General features: G+C 41.8%; 1 protein-coding gene across 1 annotated transcript in view; it reads right to left on the bottom strand.

The window, feature by feature from the left end:
• Positions 1-21,349, bottom strand: part of E2f7 (E2F transcription factor 7) — a 37,696-nt gene extending 16,347 nt beyond the window's left edge. Inside the window, exons 1-7 of the mRNA XM_090328293.1 lie at positions 21,158-21,349; positions 20,301-20,393; positions 13,149-13,424; positions 8,346-8,514; positions 3,815-4,105; positions 2,260-2,418; positions 657-791 (exon numbers count right to left, since the gene is read on the bottom strand). Coding sequence (XP_090184419.1) covers positions 657-791; positions 2,260-2,418; positions 3,815-4,105; positions 8,346-8,514; positions 13,149-13,424; positions 20,301-20,393 — 1,123 coding nt within the window. The 5' untranslated portion in view covers positions 21,158-21,349. The remainder of the gene's footprint in view (positions 1-656; positions 792-2,259; positions 2,419-3,814; positions 4,106-8,345; positions 8,515-13,148; positions 13,425-20,300; positions 20,394-21,157) is intronic.
• Between the last annotated feature and the right edge of the window lie 1,126 nt (positions 21,350-22,475).

A 22,475-nucleotide genomic window follows, 5' to 3' on the forward strand; every position in this document is an offset into this window, starting at 1 on the left:
ATTACATCCATGCTATATTTAGAAGCAATCTAACCACGTACTCATTTTGTGATAGTAATAGAGGTAATTTTTACATTATTTGGGACATCTCTGAAAACAATGTTTTATTCCACTAACAAAGAAACAATCAGAATCCAAACGTGTCATTTTTTTTTTTTTGCCAGTCCTGGTGCTTGAACTCAGGGGCCTCAGCATTGTCCTTGGGCTTTTTCCTCAAGGCTAGCGCTCTGCCACTTGAGCCACAGCACCACTTCTGGTTTTTCTATGTATGTGGTACTAAGGAATCCAACCCAGGTCTTTATGCATGCTAGGCAAGCACTCTACCACTACTTCCAGCCCCAAACGTGTCATTTTTAATCCTTAGTCCCAAACTTCTAGGCAGAAGCTCCAAATGCAGTCCAAATTCCTAAGTGGTTATCATTCAATAGTTGCAGAAAATTTGTCAAAAGGGTCTCATGTTTCCTTTCTTATGATGTCTGACCCAACTAGCACATGGCATTTAGAATAATCATTTCTGCAGGAGTGATGTGGCTGGTCTAATTTTGTGTGTAACATGGATTACAGGAAAAGAAGACAGATCTCATCATGCAGTCAATTTATAATCTAGTCAGTCATTGATAAATAAAGTAATCTCTAGCAAAACCACACCTCCTTACCACTGGAGCTGAAATCCACAGGCCCAATCCATTTGAAGGCTGGCTTACGACCTCGTTCTTCTGTTACATGGACTTTCTTTATTAGAGCCAAGCTGGTCAGGACATTAGCTATGTCGTAGAGTCGTCGTACCTTTGCTTGAAGATATAAAACACAATTATGGTCGTGTCACTGGTGACACCAGTACGTTTTAGTTTATGTGACGGGTAACATTTCTTGGCTACCACATAAACCTCCAATTGGGTGGGAAGAGACCAACGGCTCTGTCACAAAAATCACCCAAGATTTACGTATCTGATGTTTCTGAAGACACACAGGAATGGAAGGTCAGTTTGTCCTTCCCTCTCCAGAACTTCACACCTCTGACAAGAAGCATCTGGGAATAAGCAGGGAGTACTGTGATTGCAAAACAAAACAAAAAAACCACAAAAAAAAAAAAAAAAAAAAAAAACGCCAAAGGGGAAAAAAGGGACTGACATTAAAAGCTTAATGAATGTAATTCAGATGTGTGGCACGTCCAAAGCTTGTCCTGAGCTGCTTTCGGCAGGTTGTGACACCTGCCTCGTAGGCAGCTGGCCTGTAAAAATGACAAGGATTCCCCAAAGGCCCTCAAAAGGCCACACTCACTGGACACATAGGATGGCCCGGGATTCAAGGTCATGAGGTAATTTTTGTGCTTAATACTATCAGCTCCACATCTGAAATTCTGGCTTTTTGGCTATTCTGCAGGGGAAGAAGAGATGGTATCCCCTAATCCTAAACCATTTGGGGAAAGACCTTTGAAAAACTGCATACATGTGAGAGAAAACCCAAGAGGGATGGTAATACATTAAAACAGGTTGGACAATGATATATTTTTCTTTTCACAAAATAAAAAACAATTGAGATAGGAAACATGTTTGACCTCAGGGCTCAGATGAAGCAAAGAATTTGGGTAATTATCCAGAAACGTTAAGCTTTTCCTCCTGACCCTGCCAAGGCTAAGTCTTTATCGAGCCATTTCAACCTAGCTAGTATTCCAGGTAGAAATAAAAAGCAGCTTAAGAATGAGCTCATGGCTTCCCACCAGGAGCTCAGGGCACTGGCACAGGATCCTAGCCCCACGCTGGTAACATTTGGGGAGATTCTCCCTGTCCAGCTGCCATGTCCCACCAGCCCCTCCTCATCGATCCTCTGGCTCTTACCTGTATGGACAACTTTCATCTCCACCCTTCAGGTGAGTAGGCAGGGGGTGGGGGAGAAAAGGGGAAAGAGAACTCAGATACTCTGCATGGGATACACCATTACTAAAGAGAAATGCAAAGAAATACACACCCTCCCTGCTTGCAGTTCTCAGCATGGCATTCTGCTTCTCACTGTCCACTTCCTATTCACTGGAATCGTCCAAGAAAGGGCCTCTGGCAGCAGTTTAAAGGGATTTCTAGCAAGTGACTGAGCTCTCAGCAGCACTAAAGAACCTTTATCAGCCCAGGGAGGAGAGTACTTTTCTCAAAAATAAATAAATATAGACATGTCTGTTGATACCCTTAAGGAGGCCAAAAAATATCACCACATGAAATCCCACTCTTTTGTGGGATATAGAGGGATATAAACGAAGATTCTTACTTTTAAATTTACTGTGATCTGGAGTATCTTGGCTTTCTTCTATTAGTATCTTGGCAGCTACATCCAGAGTAACAATCCTAGTTTTGGAGACCAGGAACAACATGACAAACTTCTGGCTCATAATTCTCAGGGACTTATCTTTTCTACTGTTAGCAGATGCTGAGAAGGGAAAGAAACAAGAAAATCAAACCAAGGGATTTATCCTAAGAAATACTGTCCTTACAGTTTCCAGAACTTTCTGGCTCCACCAACATCTGAAAGAATCACCCTTGATATAGGCAAAAACCTACTGGACACGCATCACAAAAATCAGCTCATTTAAACAAATCTTGTGGCTCCCAAAATTACTCTGCAGTAAGCCTACTCTTACATGCTCACTTTAAATTGTTCCTTGTGTGCTACCCTTACATGTCATTTAATAGAAGCCACACGAGAACTTTCCTAAAGCAACTTTTTGAAAAGATTAATGTAGACAGATAGGAGGAAAGGGTAGGGATAAGGGATTTTTTTTCAGAACATGAAATCTCCCAAAGGTAAAAAATACAATATTTGTTCTCTGTGCTCACAATATCTAGAATATACTCTAACATAATAGATGCCCATGTCTCCCAATTTGTGTCAAAACTAGGTGTACAAATAAGCTCTATATAAACTGGAGAGGATTAGATGTAATCTTCCAAGGATGGTAGGTAAACCATTTACAACAGATGGCTGCCTTACTGGCCTTTTGGGGAGGAAATAAAAGGCAGGAGCCTGGAGACTAATGCAATTCAGGCCCACCCTTCTTTGTGCTTCTAAGATTTGCAATTACAATGTAAGCCATGCTTGTACTGTGTTATCTTAGCAACAGCTAGAAGGGTGAGGATGCTAATTATCAGTGGCTAATATGGGAAGAGGAAAATATTAATTGTGGGGAGGAACAACACAGATATAAATGTTTTAAAAATCCTGTTAGGTTTTTTTTTTCATCAACACTTTCTATTCCCAGGGATTTTTACTTAATCTGCTGCATAATAAATATAATTCTTGTGAAGATAATTTCATCAGTGTGTAGTCTCATAAAAAGAAAAAGTCTCATAGAAAGCATTGTCAGGTGCCAGTGACTCATGCCTATAATTCTAGCTACTCAGGAGGCAGAAATCTGAGGCTCTGCCTGGGAGACTCTTAACCTCCAATTAACCACTGAAAAGCCAGAAGCAGAGCTATGGCTCCAGTGGTTGAACTCCTGTCTTGAATCAAAATGCTAAGAGACAGCATACAGGCTGAGGGAGCGGGAGAGCAAGCACTGAGTGGTCAATCTATAATGGGAGCTGTTAGTGCTCTGCACTTCAAACAGACCATACACCAAGAGAATTGCCACAAGACAACGTTTAAGCAAGGTCAAATGGGCAGCTCAGTTGTGCAGCCATCTGGCTTCCTTTCTTGAGTAGACAGAATGAGAGGACATCTCCCTTTAGGCTTGTGAGTCTGGCACATTCTGATGTAGTAGTGAAGATCATCAGAAGAAACCATCACTCTCTTTGCTATTATTCACAAGGTCATTATTCACACTCACAGGAAGTACAGTCAGGCTCAGAGAAATCCAGTAATTGTTGATCTTGAGAATCTGAATAGCCATCTTTCCTACGTTCTCCAAATTTAAAATCCATCAGGTCCAGCTCCTTCTGTTGGAGGTAGGCCATCTGCTCTTCATATTTCTGTTCCTCTCCAAGTCTCTGCAGTGTCTTCAGGGTTCTGGGCAGGCTGTGCCGACCATGCCAACCATACTGATTCTTGGCTACTCGGCTGACCAGATGTAGCGACTCCAGCACATTTACAATGTCATAGATGCGTCTTCTCTCCACACCTGTTCGAAAAACAATCGAACAGACAATACACAGATGCATATTTCTGAGTATCCTTGAAGGCCTGGACATTTTCTATGAACTACTTTGTAGGATGATATAATGCCAAGCAATTTGTGAATGCTCAATGAATTCAACCTGTAAGAGGTTAAACAATGGAAATTATTTTTCTTCTTTTTCTCTTGGGATCCAACTTTCAAGAAGACCTAGCCCAGGGATGGTCATAGTTCCTCTGCATAGCATCTATTTTTGATATCTATTAGGCCAACACGGTTTGACATTTCCGCATATTCAAACTGGTAGTACTGAGCAATATGCATAATTATATGCCTGTTGGACACAAGATGCATGGCTGATTGTGACCTGTATGCTTAATTTTGCAAAATGAAACAGAAGTCAAGTCTAATAATTGGCATGTCATCGTTGGGCAATACCATCTTTTCTTGGGACTTTGAGGGACATAAATAATTTTATCAGGCTCTGTTAATCATTGTTTCCTATTTTGAGCTAGGAGTTCAAGATACCAGGGTGTGGCCGGATATCTTCCAGTTTCCTTTTGCTCATGGTGGTCCTCACTCCAGTCTCTGCGCTCTCATTCCCTATGTGCTAACAAACCGCTGAGCAATGAAGTACAACAACTGGCACAGGCTGACCGGGACACCTATCAGATCCCTCCCTACTCCCCCATCACTCTTCAAGTACCTAGGAAGCATGAGCTTGGTGCTTACGTGTGGAGAGATCTGAAGGAAACTATCTGCTGTGAATCCTTGCTCTACCCTACCCTTTTCTAGATTGATCCTGGGAAGTTACTTAGCCTTTTTGTACCTTAGTACTACTTATCTCATGAGGATACATGTAAAAAGTCCCCCAGTGTGTTAATTTTAAGTATTTTATATGGCATTAGAGATGCCTAAAACCCCTGTTAACATACAAAGTGGGACTAGAAATGGTTACAAAAACCTGTCTGGTTGGACGTTGGTGGTTCATACCTATAATACCAGCCACTCTGGATGCTGAGATTCGAGGATCACAGTTCACTGCTAGCCAAAGTAGAAAAGTCTGTGGACTCTTTAACTATCAAAAAGCTGGATGTGAAGCTGTGGTTCAAATGGTATAGCACTAATTTTGAGCAAAACTTTTGCCCAAGCCTGGAGTTCAAACCCCAGGACCACCCTCCCCCATCTGTCTGAGACTTTATAGTGCAATACACCTTCAGGCCCACACATTCCTTTGATTTAGCCTAAGACTCCATAACAAAAGTCTCCAGCAAACATGCCCAGCTACAAAGATGTCCTCTTTCTTTTTTAGTAACAGCTAAGAGCTGCTAGAGAATGAGGGCAGACTTGGTGAATGTGGCTTTTCAGAGACTGAATATGAGAAAGTCATCAAATTACAAGGAAAACCCTGGGGTGGTGAGGACATTTTTATCACAGTCATGAAGAGGCACTTCATGGTTCGTGAGAACATTTCTGCTCAAATCTCTGAAAGACTCGCTGCCCAGGCTCTCTGCCCCCTAAATCTCAGGCTTCAGTACCAGCTGTCCTTTGGAAGGTGCTGGCTGGCCCGGGCAATCAGTATCCCCTCATCTAGTCTAGAAAGGCCTGGCTCTTCATTTCAGTCTGTTTAAACATCTTACCACGCCTTGGTTAAAATGTAACTTTCTAAAGACCTTCCCATTCGAAATGTCATGCTAATGCAACTGAGACACCCGAGGGTCAGCCATATGCCCCAGCATTTTGTTATTTGGTGGCAAGCAATTAAGCCTCTAGCTATTGGCAAGATATCCCATGAAGGGGAAATGACAGGTTCTGGGCATTTGAGTTAGATGATATTTAATATGCACCATAGTTCCTAGTATGTGGCTCTGGTGAAATCCAAGGTAGCAGCTACTTGCCTGGTTTTATCCCCCCAGTAACTTCCACCTTGCATTGTTGTAATTGTCTAGGAACTAGTGCTCCTAAAATTCATCGCACAGCTTTCAAGGCTTGCAGAGCATTCTGGAGGTTCATGCTGTTTTCCCTGGCATTTGCCTTCTTTTTCTTTTGTATTGAGGTAAGTCCTAGGATTACCTAGACACAGAATTCATTGTACAGTCAAGGATTTACCCATTATCATGTTTTCCTATGGAACTTCAAAAAAAAAATTGCATGGGTTGTGCTGTTTTCTACTTACTAAAGAGTTGTCCTCCATTCTTTAAAATTCTTACCCATAATACCCAGGCCAAGCCTATATACACCACAGTCTGAGAAATCAGGCAATTTGAAGCTATGTGTATGAGCTTGACAGTTTATAACCTTGAGAAAGGAGTTAATAAGACTCCATCCCAGGAGATGGTCACCAATGAAGCCACTAGGAAAGGACTTCATTTTTCAACCTCCCATGCAGAGATGGCAGGGCTGGGGCACCAGGAAGCTGTAAAAACTCTAGCCCAGATGAAAATGTGAGTTTGCAATATATATCCTTCCAACATCTAAGCTTCTGTCTTCTGCAATGATATTGGTGCAAGACACCTGGATGGAATGAATCTAGTAAGAACTAAGTAATTACCCATGCTGGGTATGAAGAGGTAGTTTACAGTTACGTCAGCTCACATCTCTGAAAAGCGCACTGCCTATCCATGCCAGGAATGGACATAGGCATGCGACTCCTATTATATCCAACTTGACCATGTCCCTACAAAGTAGAGACATGGTCCCTTTGTTATAGTCAAGAACAGGTTAATTGCTTTTTTCCCCCCCTGGTCAATTACCATTCTGGAAGATGTGTATATAAATTTAAGAGTTACACTTAAAAATTTAAAAAAAGAAAAGCCTCATTTCACTCCAAGGCAGCCTATGACCTTCCTCTCACAACCCACTCTCTCCTGATTATCTCAGTTTCCAAGAACCAAAATCATCTTCTTAGTTACAAGCTTGAATAATTCAGACAGATCAGGGCATATGTTTCCGGTCTTTGAAAGGAAGAGAAGTAAGAAACAAAACATATTTATCATCTACTCCTTTAGTTGGTCTCTTCCCCTCCCCCCACGCATGTAAAAGCTTCCTATGATTTAAGGAACATTGTAACATCTTCCAATTACTATGGTTTCTGCTTAATGACGGTCAACATTAAGTCCAGAAACCAACTGCAGTCAATGTCCACTAGGGGTCTCTATTCTGAAGAAGCTGAATCTGTCTATATATTTCTATTTTTTTTTTACAGCAGTACACTCATACATTACACATGCTCCTACCACATGAATGCACAATGCCCTTCTTTGCTATGAGGTCTAAGCTGTATGAGTAATGTACAGATATTCTTTTTTCCCCTCATTGGATAGGCTTTCTGTGACTATCATGGTACGGGGCTTCAAACAAATCTTGTTCCCAAATCTTGCTTTGAAATAAAATAACATTGGTTCTAAACTCTTAGGAACATCACTAAAGAATTCAGAGCAGGATATCTGTTTCATGTTTAATGAGACAGTCTTATTAGGTAGCCCAGACTGGCCTCAAGTTCGTGATCTTCCTGCCAAAGCAATGGTGAGGTTGAAGATGAATTTAACGTGGGACAATATTTTATAATCTAAAGCTCAAAAAATTTCCTCTTACAAATATATACTCAGATATATGTATATACAGCTATATACATATACACATGTATCTATATACATAATATACGTGTATCTATGTACACAATACATGCACATATGTTATCTGCATATAACACATATGTTGTGCTAGTTTGGGAGCTCAAACTCAAGACCTTATATTCTCACTTAGCTTTCTTGCTCAGCAATTTACCACTTGAGCCATACCTCCATTCCAGCATTTTGCCAGCTAATTGGGTACAGTCTCAGACACCGTATTTTTTTTCAGTGTCTATAAGTAGTTGCACAAAGAGGAATCAGTTCAATATGTCCATTTATGAATACAAGTCCTCTTCCATCATTCAGTTGGCTTTCAACCAGGATCCTTCAGGTCTCAGCCCCTGAGTAACTAGGAGTATGGGTGGGAATGACTAGCCCTGTTGTCCCAGATCTAGGAGGCTTTCTGTAATTCTACGCACAAGGAGGGAAGACTTGGTGACAATGCCGATGTCTCTCTGTCTCTGGCTGCTTCCCATTCTCCCTTGTGGGAGGTCCCACTCTAAAGGAGTGGCCACTTGCAGTCTTTCATCTGCCACAGGAAACCAGTTTCCCACTGTCATTGGAGACAGGCCTCCAGGTAATGTGGCAATAGATAGCAAGACTGTGGTACATACCAAGACTGACAGCAACTTCATCTAGGGAGATGGTCGTTTTCTCTGTTGACAAGGGGTAACTTGGATAGCGAGCTAGAAACTTCTGGCACAGCAGTCCTAAACTCTTCTGTTTTCTGCTTGGCCTCTGCTTTTCAAATTCATCCACAGCACTGTCCCCAACAGCATCAAGCTACAGAGGGCAGACAGAAGGGAGGGGGGACATGTCATGGTTAATATTTAATGGAGAACCTAAGAAAGAAATTGCAATGGTAGGTAGGACAAGTTAGGAAGGAGTGTGGGGTGGAGGTACATTCCATTCATATCATCCTATCATCCAAGATTCTGGTTAAAATACATATTCAGATTTGATGTTCCTAATGATTTATTGGTTTCTCTGGACTAGGTTTTCTTTGTTTCTTTTTTTCTATATGATGCTCATTCTATTGGTTAAAATATTTAAAAATATGTCATGTATAGGATGCTATATGCTTGCTAGTGTGGTTGTTAGACCAGTGGAATTAGCAATACTAGAAGCTTGTTTGAGATGCAGAATCTCAGGCCTGTAACATTGTAGTGTATTGTTCTTGATATGCCAATTTGAGATGCACCGACTTGCAGGGTGTTTGCTAATTTATATATTTTACAAATGACCAAAGGTTGATGAAACTGAAGGAGGGCCTGTAAATCATATTCCTTCTTTCTCTTTCTTATTGTTACTAGCATTCCATCTTATCAGCCCACATCTGAAAAAGGCTTTACTCAAGTTCCAAGAAAGTAAAAAAAATTAATTCAAGAAGGAAGATCAACAGATTCAGAAAAAGCATTTGATAAATTTTAACACTTATGTATGGTTTTCAAAAATACCCTAGAACTAGAAATAGGAGAGAGCTTCATCAGTGAAAACTGTCATGAAAACTCAAAAGCAAATATCTGTCTTGGCAGGACAAGCTTGGAAATATTTCTTGAAAAATCAGGAGACTTACAAGGACACATTATTATCATTGCTTCTCTTCTATATCATATTGGAGCTTCTAGTCAGTGCATGAGAAAAAAAAATTGAGAACAGGGATTGGAAAGAACAAGCAAAATCTCTGTCTGCCTGATATAACTATTTCTCCAAGGAATCTCAAAGTACTGGCCATAAGATGCTTTAGCAAAATACTTCAGTGTGTGTATATATATACATATATATTTTAAAACTGCATTCCTATACAACAGCAATAGAAAATAAACTGAAAGACATCGTTTACAGTATCAAGAATAAGGAGGTATTTAGGAATAAATGTAGTAAATCTATTTGCCCAGACAACTAAAACTGATACTAGAGAACATTTAAAACAGAGAATTATACTATCTTTATGGATAGAAAGGTTTTGTAGAAAGGTTCTTTTCCTCCCTTCCGTAAGATTCTATGTGATTGATTTTGACATGAAAGTCTGAGATGCACTGACCTGCACTACATTGTTTAACCTGTACATTTTATAACAGATTGTACTAAAGGCTCATGAAATTAAACAAGGGCCATTAGGCTATAATCTTTTTATTGGGGGGAGGCAGTTCTAGGGCTTGATCTCAGGGCCTGCGTGCTGTCCCTGAGCTTTTTGGCTCAAGGCTTGAGCTCTACCACTTGAGTCAGAGCTCTACTTCCAGCTGGTTTACTGGAGATAATTAGAGGTTGAGTTTGATATCATGGTCCTCAGATCTCAGTCTCCTGAGCAACTAAGATTATGGACATAAGTCACCTGTGCTTCACACACTATATTCTTTTGTCTCTTTGTTATTGTAAGTATATTGGCATCTTTGTTTCATCAACCCATGTTTGAAAAGTAGCTTCATTTAGGCACCAAGACCATAAAAAGGCTTTTCAATACAGATTCAAGGAAAAAAGCAATGTGATTTTCTTAACAGACTTCAGAATTAAAACCCAACCTAAAGTACAATTGGAAGAACAAAAAGCTAAGAATACCCATGTTATATACTTGAAGAAAAATATGTCGGCCCTGCCTTTTTTGATAGTGAGACTTACCATACGATAGCATTCGCAGAGAAACAGACACATTGACCAGCAGAATAGAAGTGTCCAGAAATAAACACACACAGTAAATGGAATTTTGACATTTGATGTCTGTAGTATTAGAACTCCATAGGTAGTAGAAGGAACTCCAAATTCATAGTGCAGGGATAACAGATTATACATATACAAACATTAAGTTCTATGACTGACTCCATGTCATATATAAAAAAGCAATTCTATGTAGATTAAGTTTATTAATCACAAAAACAAATTGTAAATGAAAATATGGGACCATATTCTCCTGGCCTTTGGATAAGGAACAATTGCTTTAAACAAATGCCTTGAGAAGGCCCAGGGACAGTGCTCAGGCCCTGAGTACAAGCCCCAGGACCGGCAAAAAAAAAAAAAAAAAAAGAAATGCACAATGTTGATCTAGCCATAACTGAATTGATAATTGCATATACTGACTTGATAATGGTTTAATACCCCAAATAACCACACCATCAACAACTATAAATTCATATGAAAAAGCAAAACAAGCTCATAAAAATTAGGAAACAACACAAAGAGGTACTGCAGAAAAGAGGAAGAAACCATCCAGGAGTAGTGCAGAAAGACACTTAGCCTCTTCAGTCATCGAGAATGAACAAATGACTACCACAGAAAGATAAAAACTGTTTGACCACTTGCTTGAGAGAAATTAATGTTTGACAATTTCAGGTGTCAGAGAGGATGTGGGTCAACAAATGCTTATCTGTTGCTGGTGGAAACAAACAGTACTTTGGAAAGCAAATTGGCATTACTTCGTAAACACATACAATGACCTAGCATTGGCTGTATTAGGATCATGGTTTAAGGCAAACCAGAGTTAAAAATTAGTGACACCGCCATCTCAACTAACAAGCTAGCTGCTCGTGATAGTTCATACTAGTAACACCAGCTACATGGCAGGGATAGAAGGAGAATCATGGTTCAGAGCCCTCTGGACAAAACTACAAGATCCTATTTGAAAAACTACTAAACCCAAAAATGGGTGGGGCCTGGCTCAAGTGGTAGAGCAAGGGAAAGACCCTGAATTCAAATCCCAATGCCTCAAAACAAAAACCAACCCACAAACCGAATGAAAACACAACATTTCTAGAAATTTGTTCTAGGGTCATGTTACACAACTACTTACTTTTTTATAGCTTACTTTTATGAAAGTAAGCTATGTTACTGTGTCAAAGAGATGATTGACAAATCCTTTTGAGTGGTTTTCACTTGGCTGTATATTATCAGAAAATGTTCAAACACAAGAAAATCGAATTTCTGACTTTGACAGGAAAAAACACAAGATTTTATTTAATTCTTCCAACCCCAACAAAACCAGGGCACGTCCTGTGACCCTTATCATCTGTGAATCAAAGTCCTTACGTTTTTCACATCAAATACAGCATAAAAAGAAAGCTAAAGACAGCTCAGAAGAATTATGAACATTTTCTGGGGTTAAAGCACGTTGAATTACTCTCAAAACGCTATGGTTTGCATCTACTTAAATAAAAGAATCTGTTCCATGAAGCACTGCAATGACATGTGTAGGAGATTAAAGTCATTTTGGTCTATCAATGTCAAGTACTAATTTAGGACATCTTTTTTCTCTTCTCCCCTTCCTATTTTTTTCATTTTAGTAAATTTTATCCTTTAACAGATCCACCAAAAGGAGTATAAATAGCAAAGAATAGTAAAATATGGAAGTAATTCTTTTATGTGTACTGGTCTTGAATTCAGGGCCCGGGCACTATCCCTGAACTTTTTTGCTCAAGGCTAGCACTCAACCACTTGAGCTACATTCCAGATTTTAGGGATGTTTAATCTGTCTCATGGATATTCCTGTCTAGGCTGGCTTTGAATCATGATCCTCTGATCTCAGCCTCCTATAAGTAGCTAGGATTACAGGTCTGAGTCACTAGCATCCAGCTATAAGTAACTTTTGAAAGGAAGCCTAGAAAAAAATGTGATGAGAAAATGAAAGTGACTGACTGAAGCTTTGCCTGCCTGCCTGCCTGCCTTTCTCTCTCTCTCTCTCTTTCTTTCTTTTTGTGGCAGTCCTATGGTTTGAATAAGGTTCCTTAGTTGTTTATTTTTTATGGTAATCCTGGCACTTAAGTGCTGTTCCTTCATATTTTTTGCACAAGGCTAGAGCTCTATCACTTGAGTCATAGTTCTCCTTCCAGCTTTCTGGAGATAAGAATCTCATGGACCTTTCTGCTGGGGCTAAAGGCAGATTGTAATCCTCTGATCTCTGCCATCTAAATAGCTAGATTATAGGCATCAGACACCAATTCCAGGATCTGGTTTTTTTCAGGTGTAAATATGCAACATATTTAGATTACTCGGGTTCCTCACAGGACATCCAACTTAAAGATAGCTTAACTTGAAAAATGCTCCCAAACAGCCAGTTAAACTGAGCATGTTTATGAATAATGGAATTTCCCAAGCAAAAAAAAAAAGTATTTCCACTTATATAACCTATAAAATCTGGACAAAGTTAAAACAGCAACATTAAAAAAAACTTTCATTAAATCAAAATTATTAAAAATTGTTTTTAAACATGTCTGGTCAAGGGAGTATCATGCAAAGTAGACAGTGTTCATCATGAAGAATAAGAGCACAAGCAGAAATTCAGCTGTTAAGAAAAAGATCCACTGAAAATTGCTTTCATCTCATGAGGCACCGAATGGCACAATTCTGTGACTTTTTAAAAATCAAGTAAAACTTTGTAAGTTTTACTTAGGAAAAAAAAAAAAGCTTTAGGGAGCACAGCCTGTTACCTGTAACGAGTCTGCAAATGCATCGTCCTTGTTTTCAATGGGCCTGAACAGTTCCTTTTTCTTCTCCCGGTCCCTGATGTCTGGGCTGGCGGCACTGATGAGCATCTTCAGGTTGGCAGTGGGCGTCCATGGCTCTCCCTGCTGCCGGTCTACAGGCTTAACCGGAGTAATGGGATTTCTTTCTGGGGTGAAGAGTTTTTGCTTTGATAGATCAATTGGTTCATTTTTTATTGGGGTCTTGGGAGCCATCCTTGATCGATCAACAAATATGTTTTCCTACATTAAAAAAAAAAAGAGATCTTTAAGCAAGGGCAAGGAAGGGCAGATGATACTACAGTGAAGACGCACCATTCACTAAGACTTGGAAATACATGCTCAAGGCTGCAGAGTATCAGGAGGGGATGGACGTAAAGCAGATGAATGAATTCAAGGGGAGTGAATGGGGCTCCAGTAAAAAAAGAAATTATCATCTGTGACTCCTTTTTATGTGTGCACACACACACACATATACATTTTTTTTGGCTGGCTGTGGGACTTGAACTCAAACCCTAAGTGCTTTTTCCCTCCAGGCAAGTCATAGCACCACTTCCTCCATATAGATAGATAGATAGATAGATAGATAGATAGATAGATAGATAGATAGAGATATATAGATGCCCCCATGTATAAACACACTTTACACACATTGTTTTAGATAATTACAAGATTAAAGATACATCCATTATGAAAAGAACTGCACATAAAACTCACATTGAGAGTTACCAAGTACTTGTAAACCAACTTCTTCCTCTGAAGATTGTTAGCACGTAAAGCCAGAAGCATTCTTCTTTCATGTGATAGAATTCTCTTCCCCATCAACTGTGACTTACATAATTCCAATGGGGGGGATGAGTCATTCCTTTCTTATTTATAACTATTATTACTGCAGGTACTTGGATTTTTGTCTGATAAAGACTTTAAATGTGCTTTCCTAAAAATGAGCAACATTTTCAAGTGGTAACAGAAGTTGGAGTTTGTGTTCCAAGGCCAACCTTTGTTCTTTGGGTCATCGGAAGCTACCCCCCCTCCTATTCATGGTGACAGTTCTGTCCTTATTATCTAATATGTCAGAAGGGGCTACAGTTTCTCAAAGCCTACCAACATTAAGCCTCTGGCCTAAAGGTTTGCATCTGTTTGATTCTTCAGACAAGTTCCTTCTGCTGATGTAGCACTTGGATAAAGTATTCAACAAGTGAACTGTCAGGGGAAATGCTAAGGGTGTATTGCTATATTCTCTGCCTTATGTATTTCACATACATAACTCCTGACCCAGCCCTGCGTCATAGGTACTGTTGTTTTCCTATTTTATAGATGAAGAAATTGCCTGAGGTCACATCCAACCTCCTGTGTAAATCTCATAGGAATGTAAAAAAACAATTGAAAGCAGTTTCTGAACTTCTGAATCTAGAGTTGAGCTGGTTCTAAGTGCAACTGAAAGTTATCTTTCCCAAAGTTCTAAAAGAATACCCAGGGAGCCACGGACCCACGCTAGCATTTCTGGGGGATGCTGCTATGGGGAAGGTGTTATGTGTGCTGGACCCAAGGCCAGCTTGGTAACCTCTGGGGCTTATAATCAGTGGGAAGGTGGGCAAACCTCTTCACCTCATCATCAATCCTTTCTTTCAACTGAAAATGAAGTGCACAGACATACCAAACTGGAGGACTATGAGAATAGTTCCCAAACACCAATTTAACTCTTGTCTTTCTCCCTCTTCCCCCTTCTTCCTCACCATTTATTCCGGCACTCAGAGCTATTGTAATACAGCACATCATATTGCTGTTGAAGTTATGACTGTGTGTCTTATATGTCTTTACCTCAGTGAGATCACACAGCTCAGAGTTCTTGGCACAGTGCCTTACCCATTACATATGCTCAAAGAACACTGTGCCTTGCCGAAAGTTACTCTAAAGGTATAGGGGGGGTAGCCCAGGCTTGCTGAATGGATAGAGATCTACTCTCTTTCTGGATGGCTTCCAGGGTACTAGTCCTCACAGAAGTAATAAGTCCTTACTTTCTGCCTAGCAAGGAGTCAATTCGAATAGATGGTACCTTTACTTACTTTGGTATATTTTTTACTAGAGTTTAAATAATTAAAGTTGGGAGAGGAGTTAGGCATGTGGGAAGGATTGTGTTACACCTTCATTCAAAAATTTAAAATGCCAAGCAAATTTTGTTCTGAGCATTCAGAAAGTCAACTGCTAATCTAGTCACATGGTTTGGACTTCTGTCCTGTCACCCTTCCCTAACTGGGCAGGATGTATAGCTGTATGGAGGACATAATAGGGTGCATTCAGATCTCTTCAGGGATGAATGACTCATTTCCCCAGCTAGCTGTGGGAAGTCTTGCCAGAAATTCTTCCTTAGCTGGATTACCGGGGCCAAGAGAGCAGGACCACACCCACTTCCTGGGAGGTCTGGACTGAACCTGATGTCTGGTAAGAGTAACATCAGCATGGAAAGGTCTGGCCTCTTGGCCCAAGCTCAAACCTACTCTCAGAGGTCATTTCATAATCCCCTGTAGCGTAGTATAACCTCAAGACTTGCATTATGATGGAATTGCTGCTGCACTTCTCCCTCTGTCCACTTCTGATCCCTTCCTCTTTCTTCCTTTCTCCAGGCCAAAGAGCATGTCTAACCTGCCACAACCTAGAAATCACTTCCTGGATTAGAATGCCTAGAGAAATGAAGCGACAGGAGTGGTTCTCCAGTTCTCACACCTACACAAGGTAACGAACCAAGGTTCGCTGGCCACAGAGTTGCTGTGAGAATCAGGTCAAATAATGCAGGGAAAAACTCTGAAATCTGTGAAGTGCTATGCAAATGCTCATTTTTATTCATAATATAATATCTGTGCTATGGCTATAGGTAAGCGGCTATACATTTCTATAGAAAAGGTTTGGGAGCTAAAGACCTTGGTTCTAGCACAGGGTTCCCTCCTGAGACAGCTACTACTTTTATGTGTGGTATTGGGGTTTGAACTCAGGGCCTTGTACTTGGTAGACAAAGGCTTTACCACTTAAGCCATGCCTCCATCTTTGATGAACTATAGCTTCAAATAATATATCTAGCCATTAGCCTTGTCAGGATTCTCCGCAAAATACCTGAACAACCTCTTTTCTAGTTCTCTCATATGAAACTCACTTTTGCCCCAATAATCCACTTAATTTCCTTTGAACCTGCCTTATACTTCATGATATTTTTCTCACCATTTGTGGAGCTTTGCCTATTGAAGTCTTACTGTGGTTAAAGGTTCATAATAAAGCCTACATGCTAAACAGTGTCTCCTGGCTACTGAAAAACAAATCTCCTTCCTGTTAGAGCACACTTTCTAGAAGTGAGGGTTCCTTCAACCTTTCTCCTTTGCTCTCTGTTTTGACCTATGGTTTTCACTTAGGTCATCCCTTAGTTATTACCAAATCAAATTGGTACCAAACACAACTTGACCTCACTGCAGTTAATACTGTTGGAAGATCTTTGTTCCGTAAAACTCTCAGGTTTACCCTTAGGTTACCACTCTTTCTCTCCTATTTTTCCTCATATTTCTGTGCTTCTCAGGTTCCTGAAGTGATTCTATACCTGGATTCTTATAAACTGCATGAGTCTATACTCAGTCTTCAAGTTCTTTTCAGTCACTGGAATGGTTTACTTAACCTCATAGTTGTGGATTTAAAGTCAATTCCCAAACTGAGTTCTAAGGCTAGGACCTTCCATGAATTCCAAAATCTAAATTCACATTTATTTATATCGTCAACTGAATTCACCTTCTCTCTCAATCACTCCCAAAAGATATGAATGGCCTTTAAAGAAGACTCATGCCTGCTAAAAGTGCATTGTTTCCCAAAGACTCCCAATATTCCATGCTCTTTCTACAGGTTTTGTCTTTTACTTCTCTTAAACTTTATTTAAAAAAAAAACGGGGCCGGGAGTTTGGCCTAGTGGTAGAGTGTTTGCCCAGCATGCCCAAAGACCTGGGTTCGATTTCTTGGTACCATATATATAGAAAAGCCAGAACTGGTGCTTCGGCTCAAGTGGTAGAGCACTGAACTTGAGGAAAGCCCAAGGACAGTGCCCAGGCCCTGAGTTCAGTCCCCAGGACTGGCCAAAAAAAAAAAAAAAAAAAAGAAGGGCTGGGCACAGTGGCTCACACCTGTAATCCTAGCTACTCAGGAGGCTGAGATCTGAAGATCTTGGTTCAAAGCCAGCCTGGGCACTAATGTCCGTGAGACTCTTATCTCTAATTAACCATCAGAAAACCAGTAGTGGCGCTGTGGCTCAGGGGCAGTGCCCAGGCCCAGAGACCAAGCCCCACAACCCCCCCAAAAAAGACTTGTTGTATATGCCAGGAGGGCTTCAAACTTATAATCCTGATTTCCCAAAGGCCTGAAACCCAGAGCATCATTTTTTTTTTTTTTTTTTTTTTTTGCCAGTCCTGGGCTTGGGCTCAGGGCCTGAGCACTGTCCTTGGACTTTCTCAAGGCTAGCACTCTACCACTTGAATCTCAGCACCACTTCCAGCTTTTTGCTATGTACGTGGGGTACCAAGGAATCGAACCCGGGTCTTCGTGAATGCTAGGCAAGCACTCTACCACTAGGCCAAACTCCCGGCCCCCAGAGCACCATTTTTGATTCACACTTACTTGCTCTCTAGTTCCTGTCCTCATTTCATGTCAAGGCCTTATTAGCAACTTCACAGAGCCTGCCCAACAGCTCAACCTTTGCATTTACTTCTCTCTCCCCAACTATCCATTTTCTACTTTTGTCATCTCGAAATACACTAAGAAATCTTACATCCCTAATGTATGAGACAACTTTTTTATAACTCTATACTGGGAGTAGTACGTTTGAATAATAAAGCTAAAAACTCACAATTTTCAAGAAATGTTTCTCCATGAGTAATGAGAAGATGCCTGCATGAATAGTACTTCTGAAAGCCAAAAAATAATTCCTCTAAATGATAAGTGATCATTCCAGGTACCTCCAGAGATTTCTAGGTTCTTTTAGAAGTCATTGGCTTCTGGACATTCTAGATTTTTTTTTAAAAAACATTTTTTTGAATGACATTTATTCCACCTGAAATGTTTACCTTGCTCATTCTTCTTGTATACTGAATTTCAATACGTATACTCTATCCAGGCACTTTGTTGCCTCTCCTGTGACAGCAATTATCAAATTATAGTACAGTTGGCTAGTTTTACATCTGGATCCTTGAAAGTATCTCAGATAACTGAGGGGAAAGGCCTACATCTCATCTTGGGGTTGATAATCTAATCTAGTTTAGTGAGAAGAAGTATGTGCTGCTGATGGTTTATAAAAATCCAATGGAAGAAGTGCTAATGTATTAGCTCCAATTTATAGGAGGAAAAATGTCCGAATCACCTACATTTCAAACATATACATTTGTTGAGTGATCTTATAAATGTATTTGTTTGAGGTCAAGTAGAAAAGAAACAGCAAGGCAGTAAATCAAACCCAGGATTCAAACTCTTACCACCCCTAAAAATCTGTTTAATTTTATAATAAAGAGACCAAAGCCCCTCTTAGTATTTCAGCAGAGGAACTGTTTCCCTCTCTTGTCTCTCTCCAGGGTGAAAGGCTCTCTGCTCATGTAAGCTACTCAAATATTCTAACCACTTTTCCAATAACTTCCGAACATTTTTGCACACCATGAAAATGTAAAACCTGGACGGGACACAATACTCACTGAGGCAAGCTTGGGTAGGACAGGAGGCCTTTGCTGAAGGTAACTTGGAACTGTCACTAACCCAGGACAGAAATATAGACTTATTCTTAAAGATTTGCTAATCTACTAAATTAGCAAAAAAAAAAAAAAAATCTATGATATACAAACCCTTAGCCTAACTTTGATTATGTTCTAAAAACTAAGTGCCAGTGATTGTATATAGATTCCCTTCTTGAACACTTGTTTGTTAAACATGTCATTTGAAATATGATGTAAAAATCAATTTTAATAAATTCTTAAATAAATAAATAAATAAATGTTAAGTACTGGTAAGGTATGTAGTTTTACACCTATCCAAAAATAGTAACTGTCAAGATAGGCTTGAGCTAAAGGCCTGAGCACTGTACTTGGACTTTCTCAAGGCTAAGCCCCAATACCACTTCTGCCTTTTTCTATGTATGTGGTACCAAGGAATGGAACCTGAGTCTTTGGGCATGCTAAGCAAGCACTTTACCACTGGGCCAAACTCTCCAGCCCCTGCCAGGTGTCCTTTAAAGGCCTAAATGACAGGTACAACCAGGCAAATTCACTGTTGATGCTAAGCCTTAAAGATCAGAAGCCTGGAAAGATTCAATGACCAAGGAAGTTGCTATTCACGGATTGATATCCAAAGTTTCTGAAACTAACCTTGTTTTACCTATTTACCACTGCCTAGAAAATGCTCAGGTGTTCACTGCTAATGAGCTGTTACACCTTGTTGATAGGGCATCTGCTGATTTGTACACCAGCTGTGCTAATGAGAGCAACATGATAGTTTAGATATTGCCATGACAGGTTTACTTTGTAATGTTTCTTGAAGATACCAGCCTTGCAAATCCCAAGCAATGCAAAAGGAGAATGGCTCAGGAAAAAACCAGAAATGGCACTGTAAAATATTCAGAGGGGAGGATAGTGGGAACCAGGCACTGTCTCCCTATATGTTAGGTTAAAGACACAATCTTGAGTGAACAGGACAGTTTGTTTCTGATTGGTTGGTTGACATGAGGATACCCCTTTCTGGCATTTTAATAATGCAGCATTTAATTACTGCAGGTCTATTTTCCCAAGAAACTGAGGCTCACAGTCCTACAAAGCATTAGCTATACTACCTTTAACAGGTCTATTTAATACAAATTTCTGGTTGTGTCCAGCATGTTTGTTTTTATAAAGTTGGTTCTAATAGTACATCTAACCTGATCTTTCCACTACATGCCTGGGAGTAGAATTGAAACAATAATGGCTCCATTTTTTTGAAAAATAGAAAACATTTTCCTATCATTTTCATTAAGGTTAAGATGCTTTGAAGACAAATACAAGCTGCATGCCGGAAACACTGACCACACACAGATCACCACGTTTGACATGTTAGCTATGAAGGAATTTCTGTGCTTACCTTTTGTGCATGTTCCCCATCTTCAGTGGCAAAATCGTGTCTAGTCGGCCTGGGGTTGATCAGGTCTTTTAGTGTTAAACAATTTACCTCCATCTGTAAAGCGCAATCATATTAGAAAAGTTTTATATTGTAATGTATGGCTACTAAGAAAACGATTTCATACTTAGGTATTTCCTTGTATCACAGCATATGTTCATGAGCACGAGCTTTCTCCTTCCCTAACCATGGGCCTAGGAATTTCCAGGAATGTCCCAACTTTCCAGTCCACTTTAAAACTCACAGAAACAAATACCGACATTTAAAATAACTCAATTTCAGAAAATCTGGGAAGAAGCCGAATAAAAACAGTATCTCCACCCTCCCCCCCATCCAACCTTCTTTTTAAATGAAACGCCATAGGGCAAAATAATTAAAAGTCAGGAGGGAGCTGGGCAGATCTGTCAGAAAGTGCAGGGGTCTCCCAGGTCAGTTAATTTTGGCGCAAAGAACTGGTAGGAATTTGGGCTGGGGGGGGTGGATTGAATCAAGGGGTGGGAGGAGGAAACCCGACCCCTAGATCAAGCCCGCTAGGGCTAGACGCAGACCCCTTCCCAGGCACCCAGTGATAAACTCTTCCAACAATCTCACCTACCCCCCCCCCCACATACACACACCAGCCCCGTCCCCAAATTGCGGGGGGCCAAAGCCCGCACAGCCCCAGAGGTCCCACTAGTGGGATACCCCAATCCGGGAAGGAGAAAGGGGGTGGCAGGCTGGCAGTGGTCGGGGGAGGGGACGCGGGAACCCCTTTACCCCGGTTCTGCCTCCCCACCCCACTCCACCCCGGGCGCCCGTCCGGGCCCCCCGCGCTCGCTTACACCCGCGGTGCAAAGGCAGCCGCTCGGCCTGGGCTCGAATCTCCGCAGCAGCAAGTACCACGCCGAAGCGGGGTTGGGGGACCCGGGTAGTGGGTGTCAGCAGTCGGGCGGGGACATCAGGAGGGCCAGGCGAGGCGCACCCAGAGGCGCCCCACGATCCGAGTACCTGGCGGCGGTGGAGGCCCCGCGATGTCTAGCTAGCACCGGTTTTTATCCCCCCCCACCCCCCACCGCCAACCCGCCCAGCGCGACTAGGACCCCAGAGCTCCGTTCCCACCCCCCCACCCCGCCGCTAAAACACCTCGTCTGGCGCCTTGAGACTGAATTTGAGCATCCGCCAATCAGCGGCAGCCGGCGGGGCGGCTCTGGCCAATCGTGTGTCAGTACGGTCCGGGCTCCCCGCCCCTCTCCGGCCCCACCCCTGGCCGTCTTGGCGCTCGGAGTCGCGCGTTTGCCTCGCACCCGCCCAATTGTTGCCGCCACGGCCCCTTCCCCCTTCCGGGTACCTGGAAACTAGTCAGCCTGGGAAAGCCAGCCCCGGGACCGCGGGAAACCGAGGCGGGGCGGCGGGAGGAGCCGGGGTGGACTCTTTTGTTATGCATAAAAGGCCCGCGCTGGTCCCCGCGGCTGGCGGTGGCTGCGGACTGTGTCCCCCGCCCCCCCCCACCCACACGCAGACCCGGGACTGGGGGTCAGGAAGCAGATGGAGTTTGGAAAGACGATCCGTACACTTGGTCTGGTGTGGCCGCCCCTCCTCTACCCCCCCTCGGCCTCCCGCACCGAAGCGATGCTGCCCAGACTTGCTGGGGTCGAACCTGCCACCACCAAAGCGCTGGGAGGGCGGGACGGAGATGTGGGGGGGAAGGGGGGGGGCGACGCGTGAGCCACGGTTACCACTGGGGCTGCCAGAGCAGATGGCGCGCCGCCGGTTAGCCCAGGGAGCGGGACTGGACTGGAGATCCAGACGGCAGGGTTTTCCCTTCACCTTCACGCTCTTCTGCTGCCGCTTTTTCCATTCTCCAGGGGTTTCTAGGTGTTCCCTTTACAGAGCACAGGTCAAACGATGCAGGGAGGGGTTTGTGAATCATTCCTCACCGCCTGGACCAACTTTCTGAGGTGCCATCAAGAAAAATTTCCTCAACGGCTGCTGATTTGTATAAAATTTTTCACTTCCCTCCAGTTCTTTATTTCTAATATGAAGGTGGAGAGACACAGCCGTGAGGTGTGCCTTTTGGTTTGGGTTTTTTTTTTTGGGGGGGGGGCTTAAATGTTATATTGTTTTTGGTTTCAGATTTGCAGAAGCACTGCAAACACACTT

Source organism: Megascapheus bottae, chromosome 2 (assembly GCF_031878675.1).
Source record: "Megascapheus bottae isolate mThoBot1 chromosome 2, mThoBot2.hap1, whole genome shotgun sequence".
Lineage (NCBI taxonomy): Eukaryota > Metazoa > Chordata > Mammalia > Rodentia > Geomyidae > Megascapheus > Megascapheus bottae.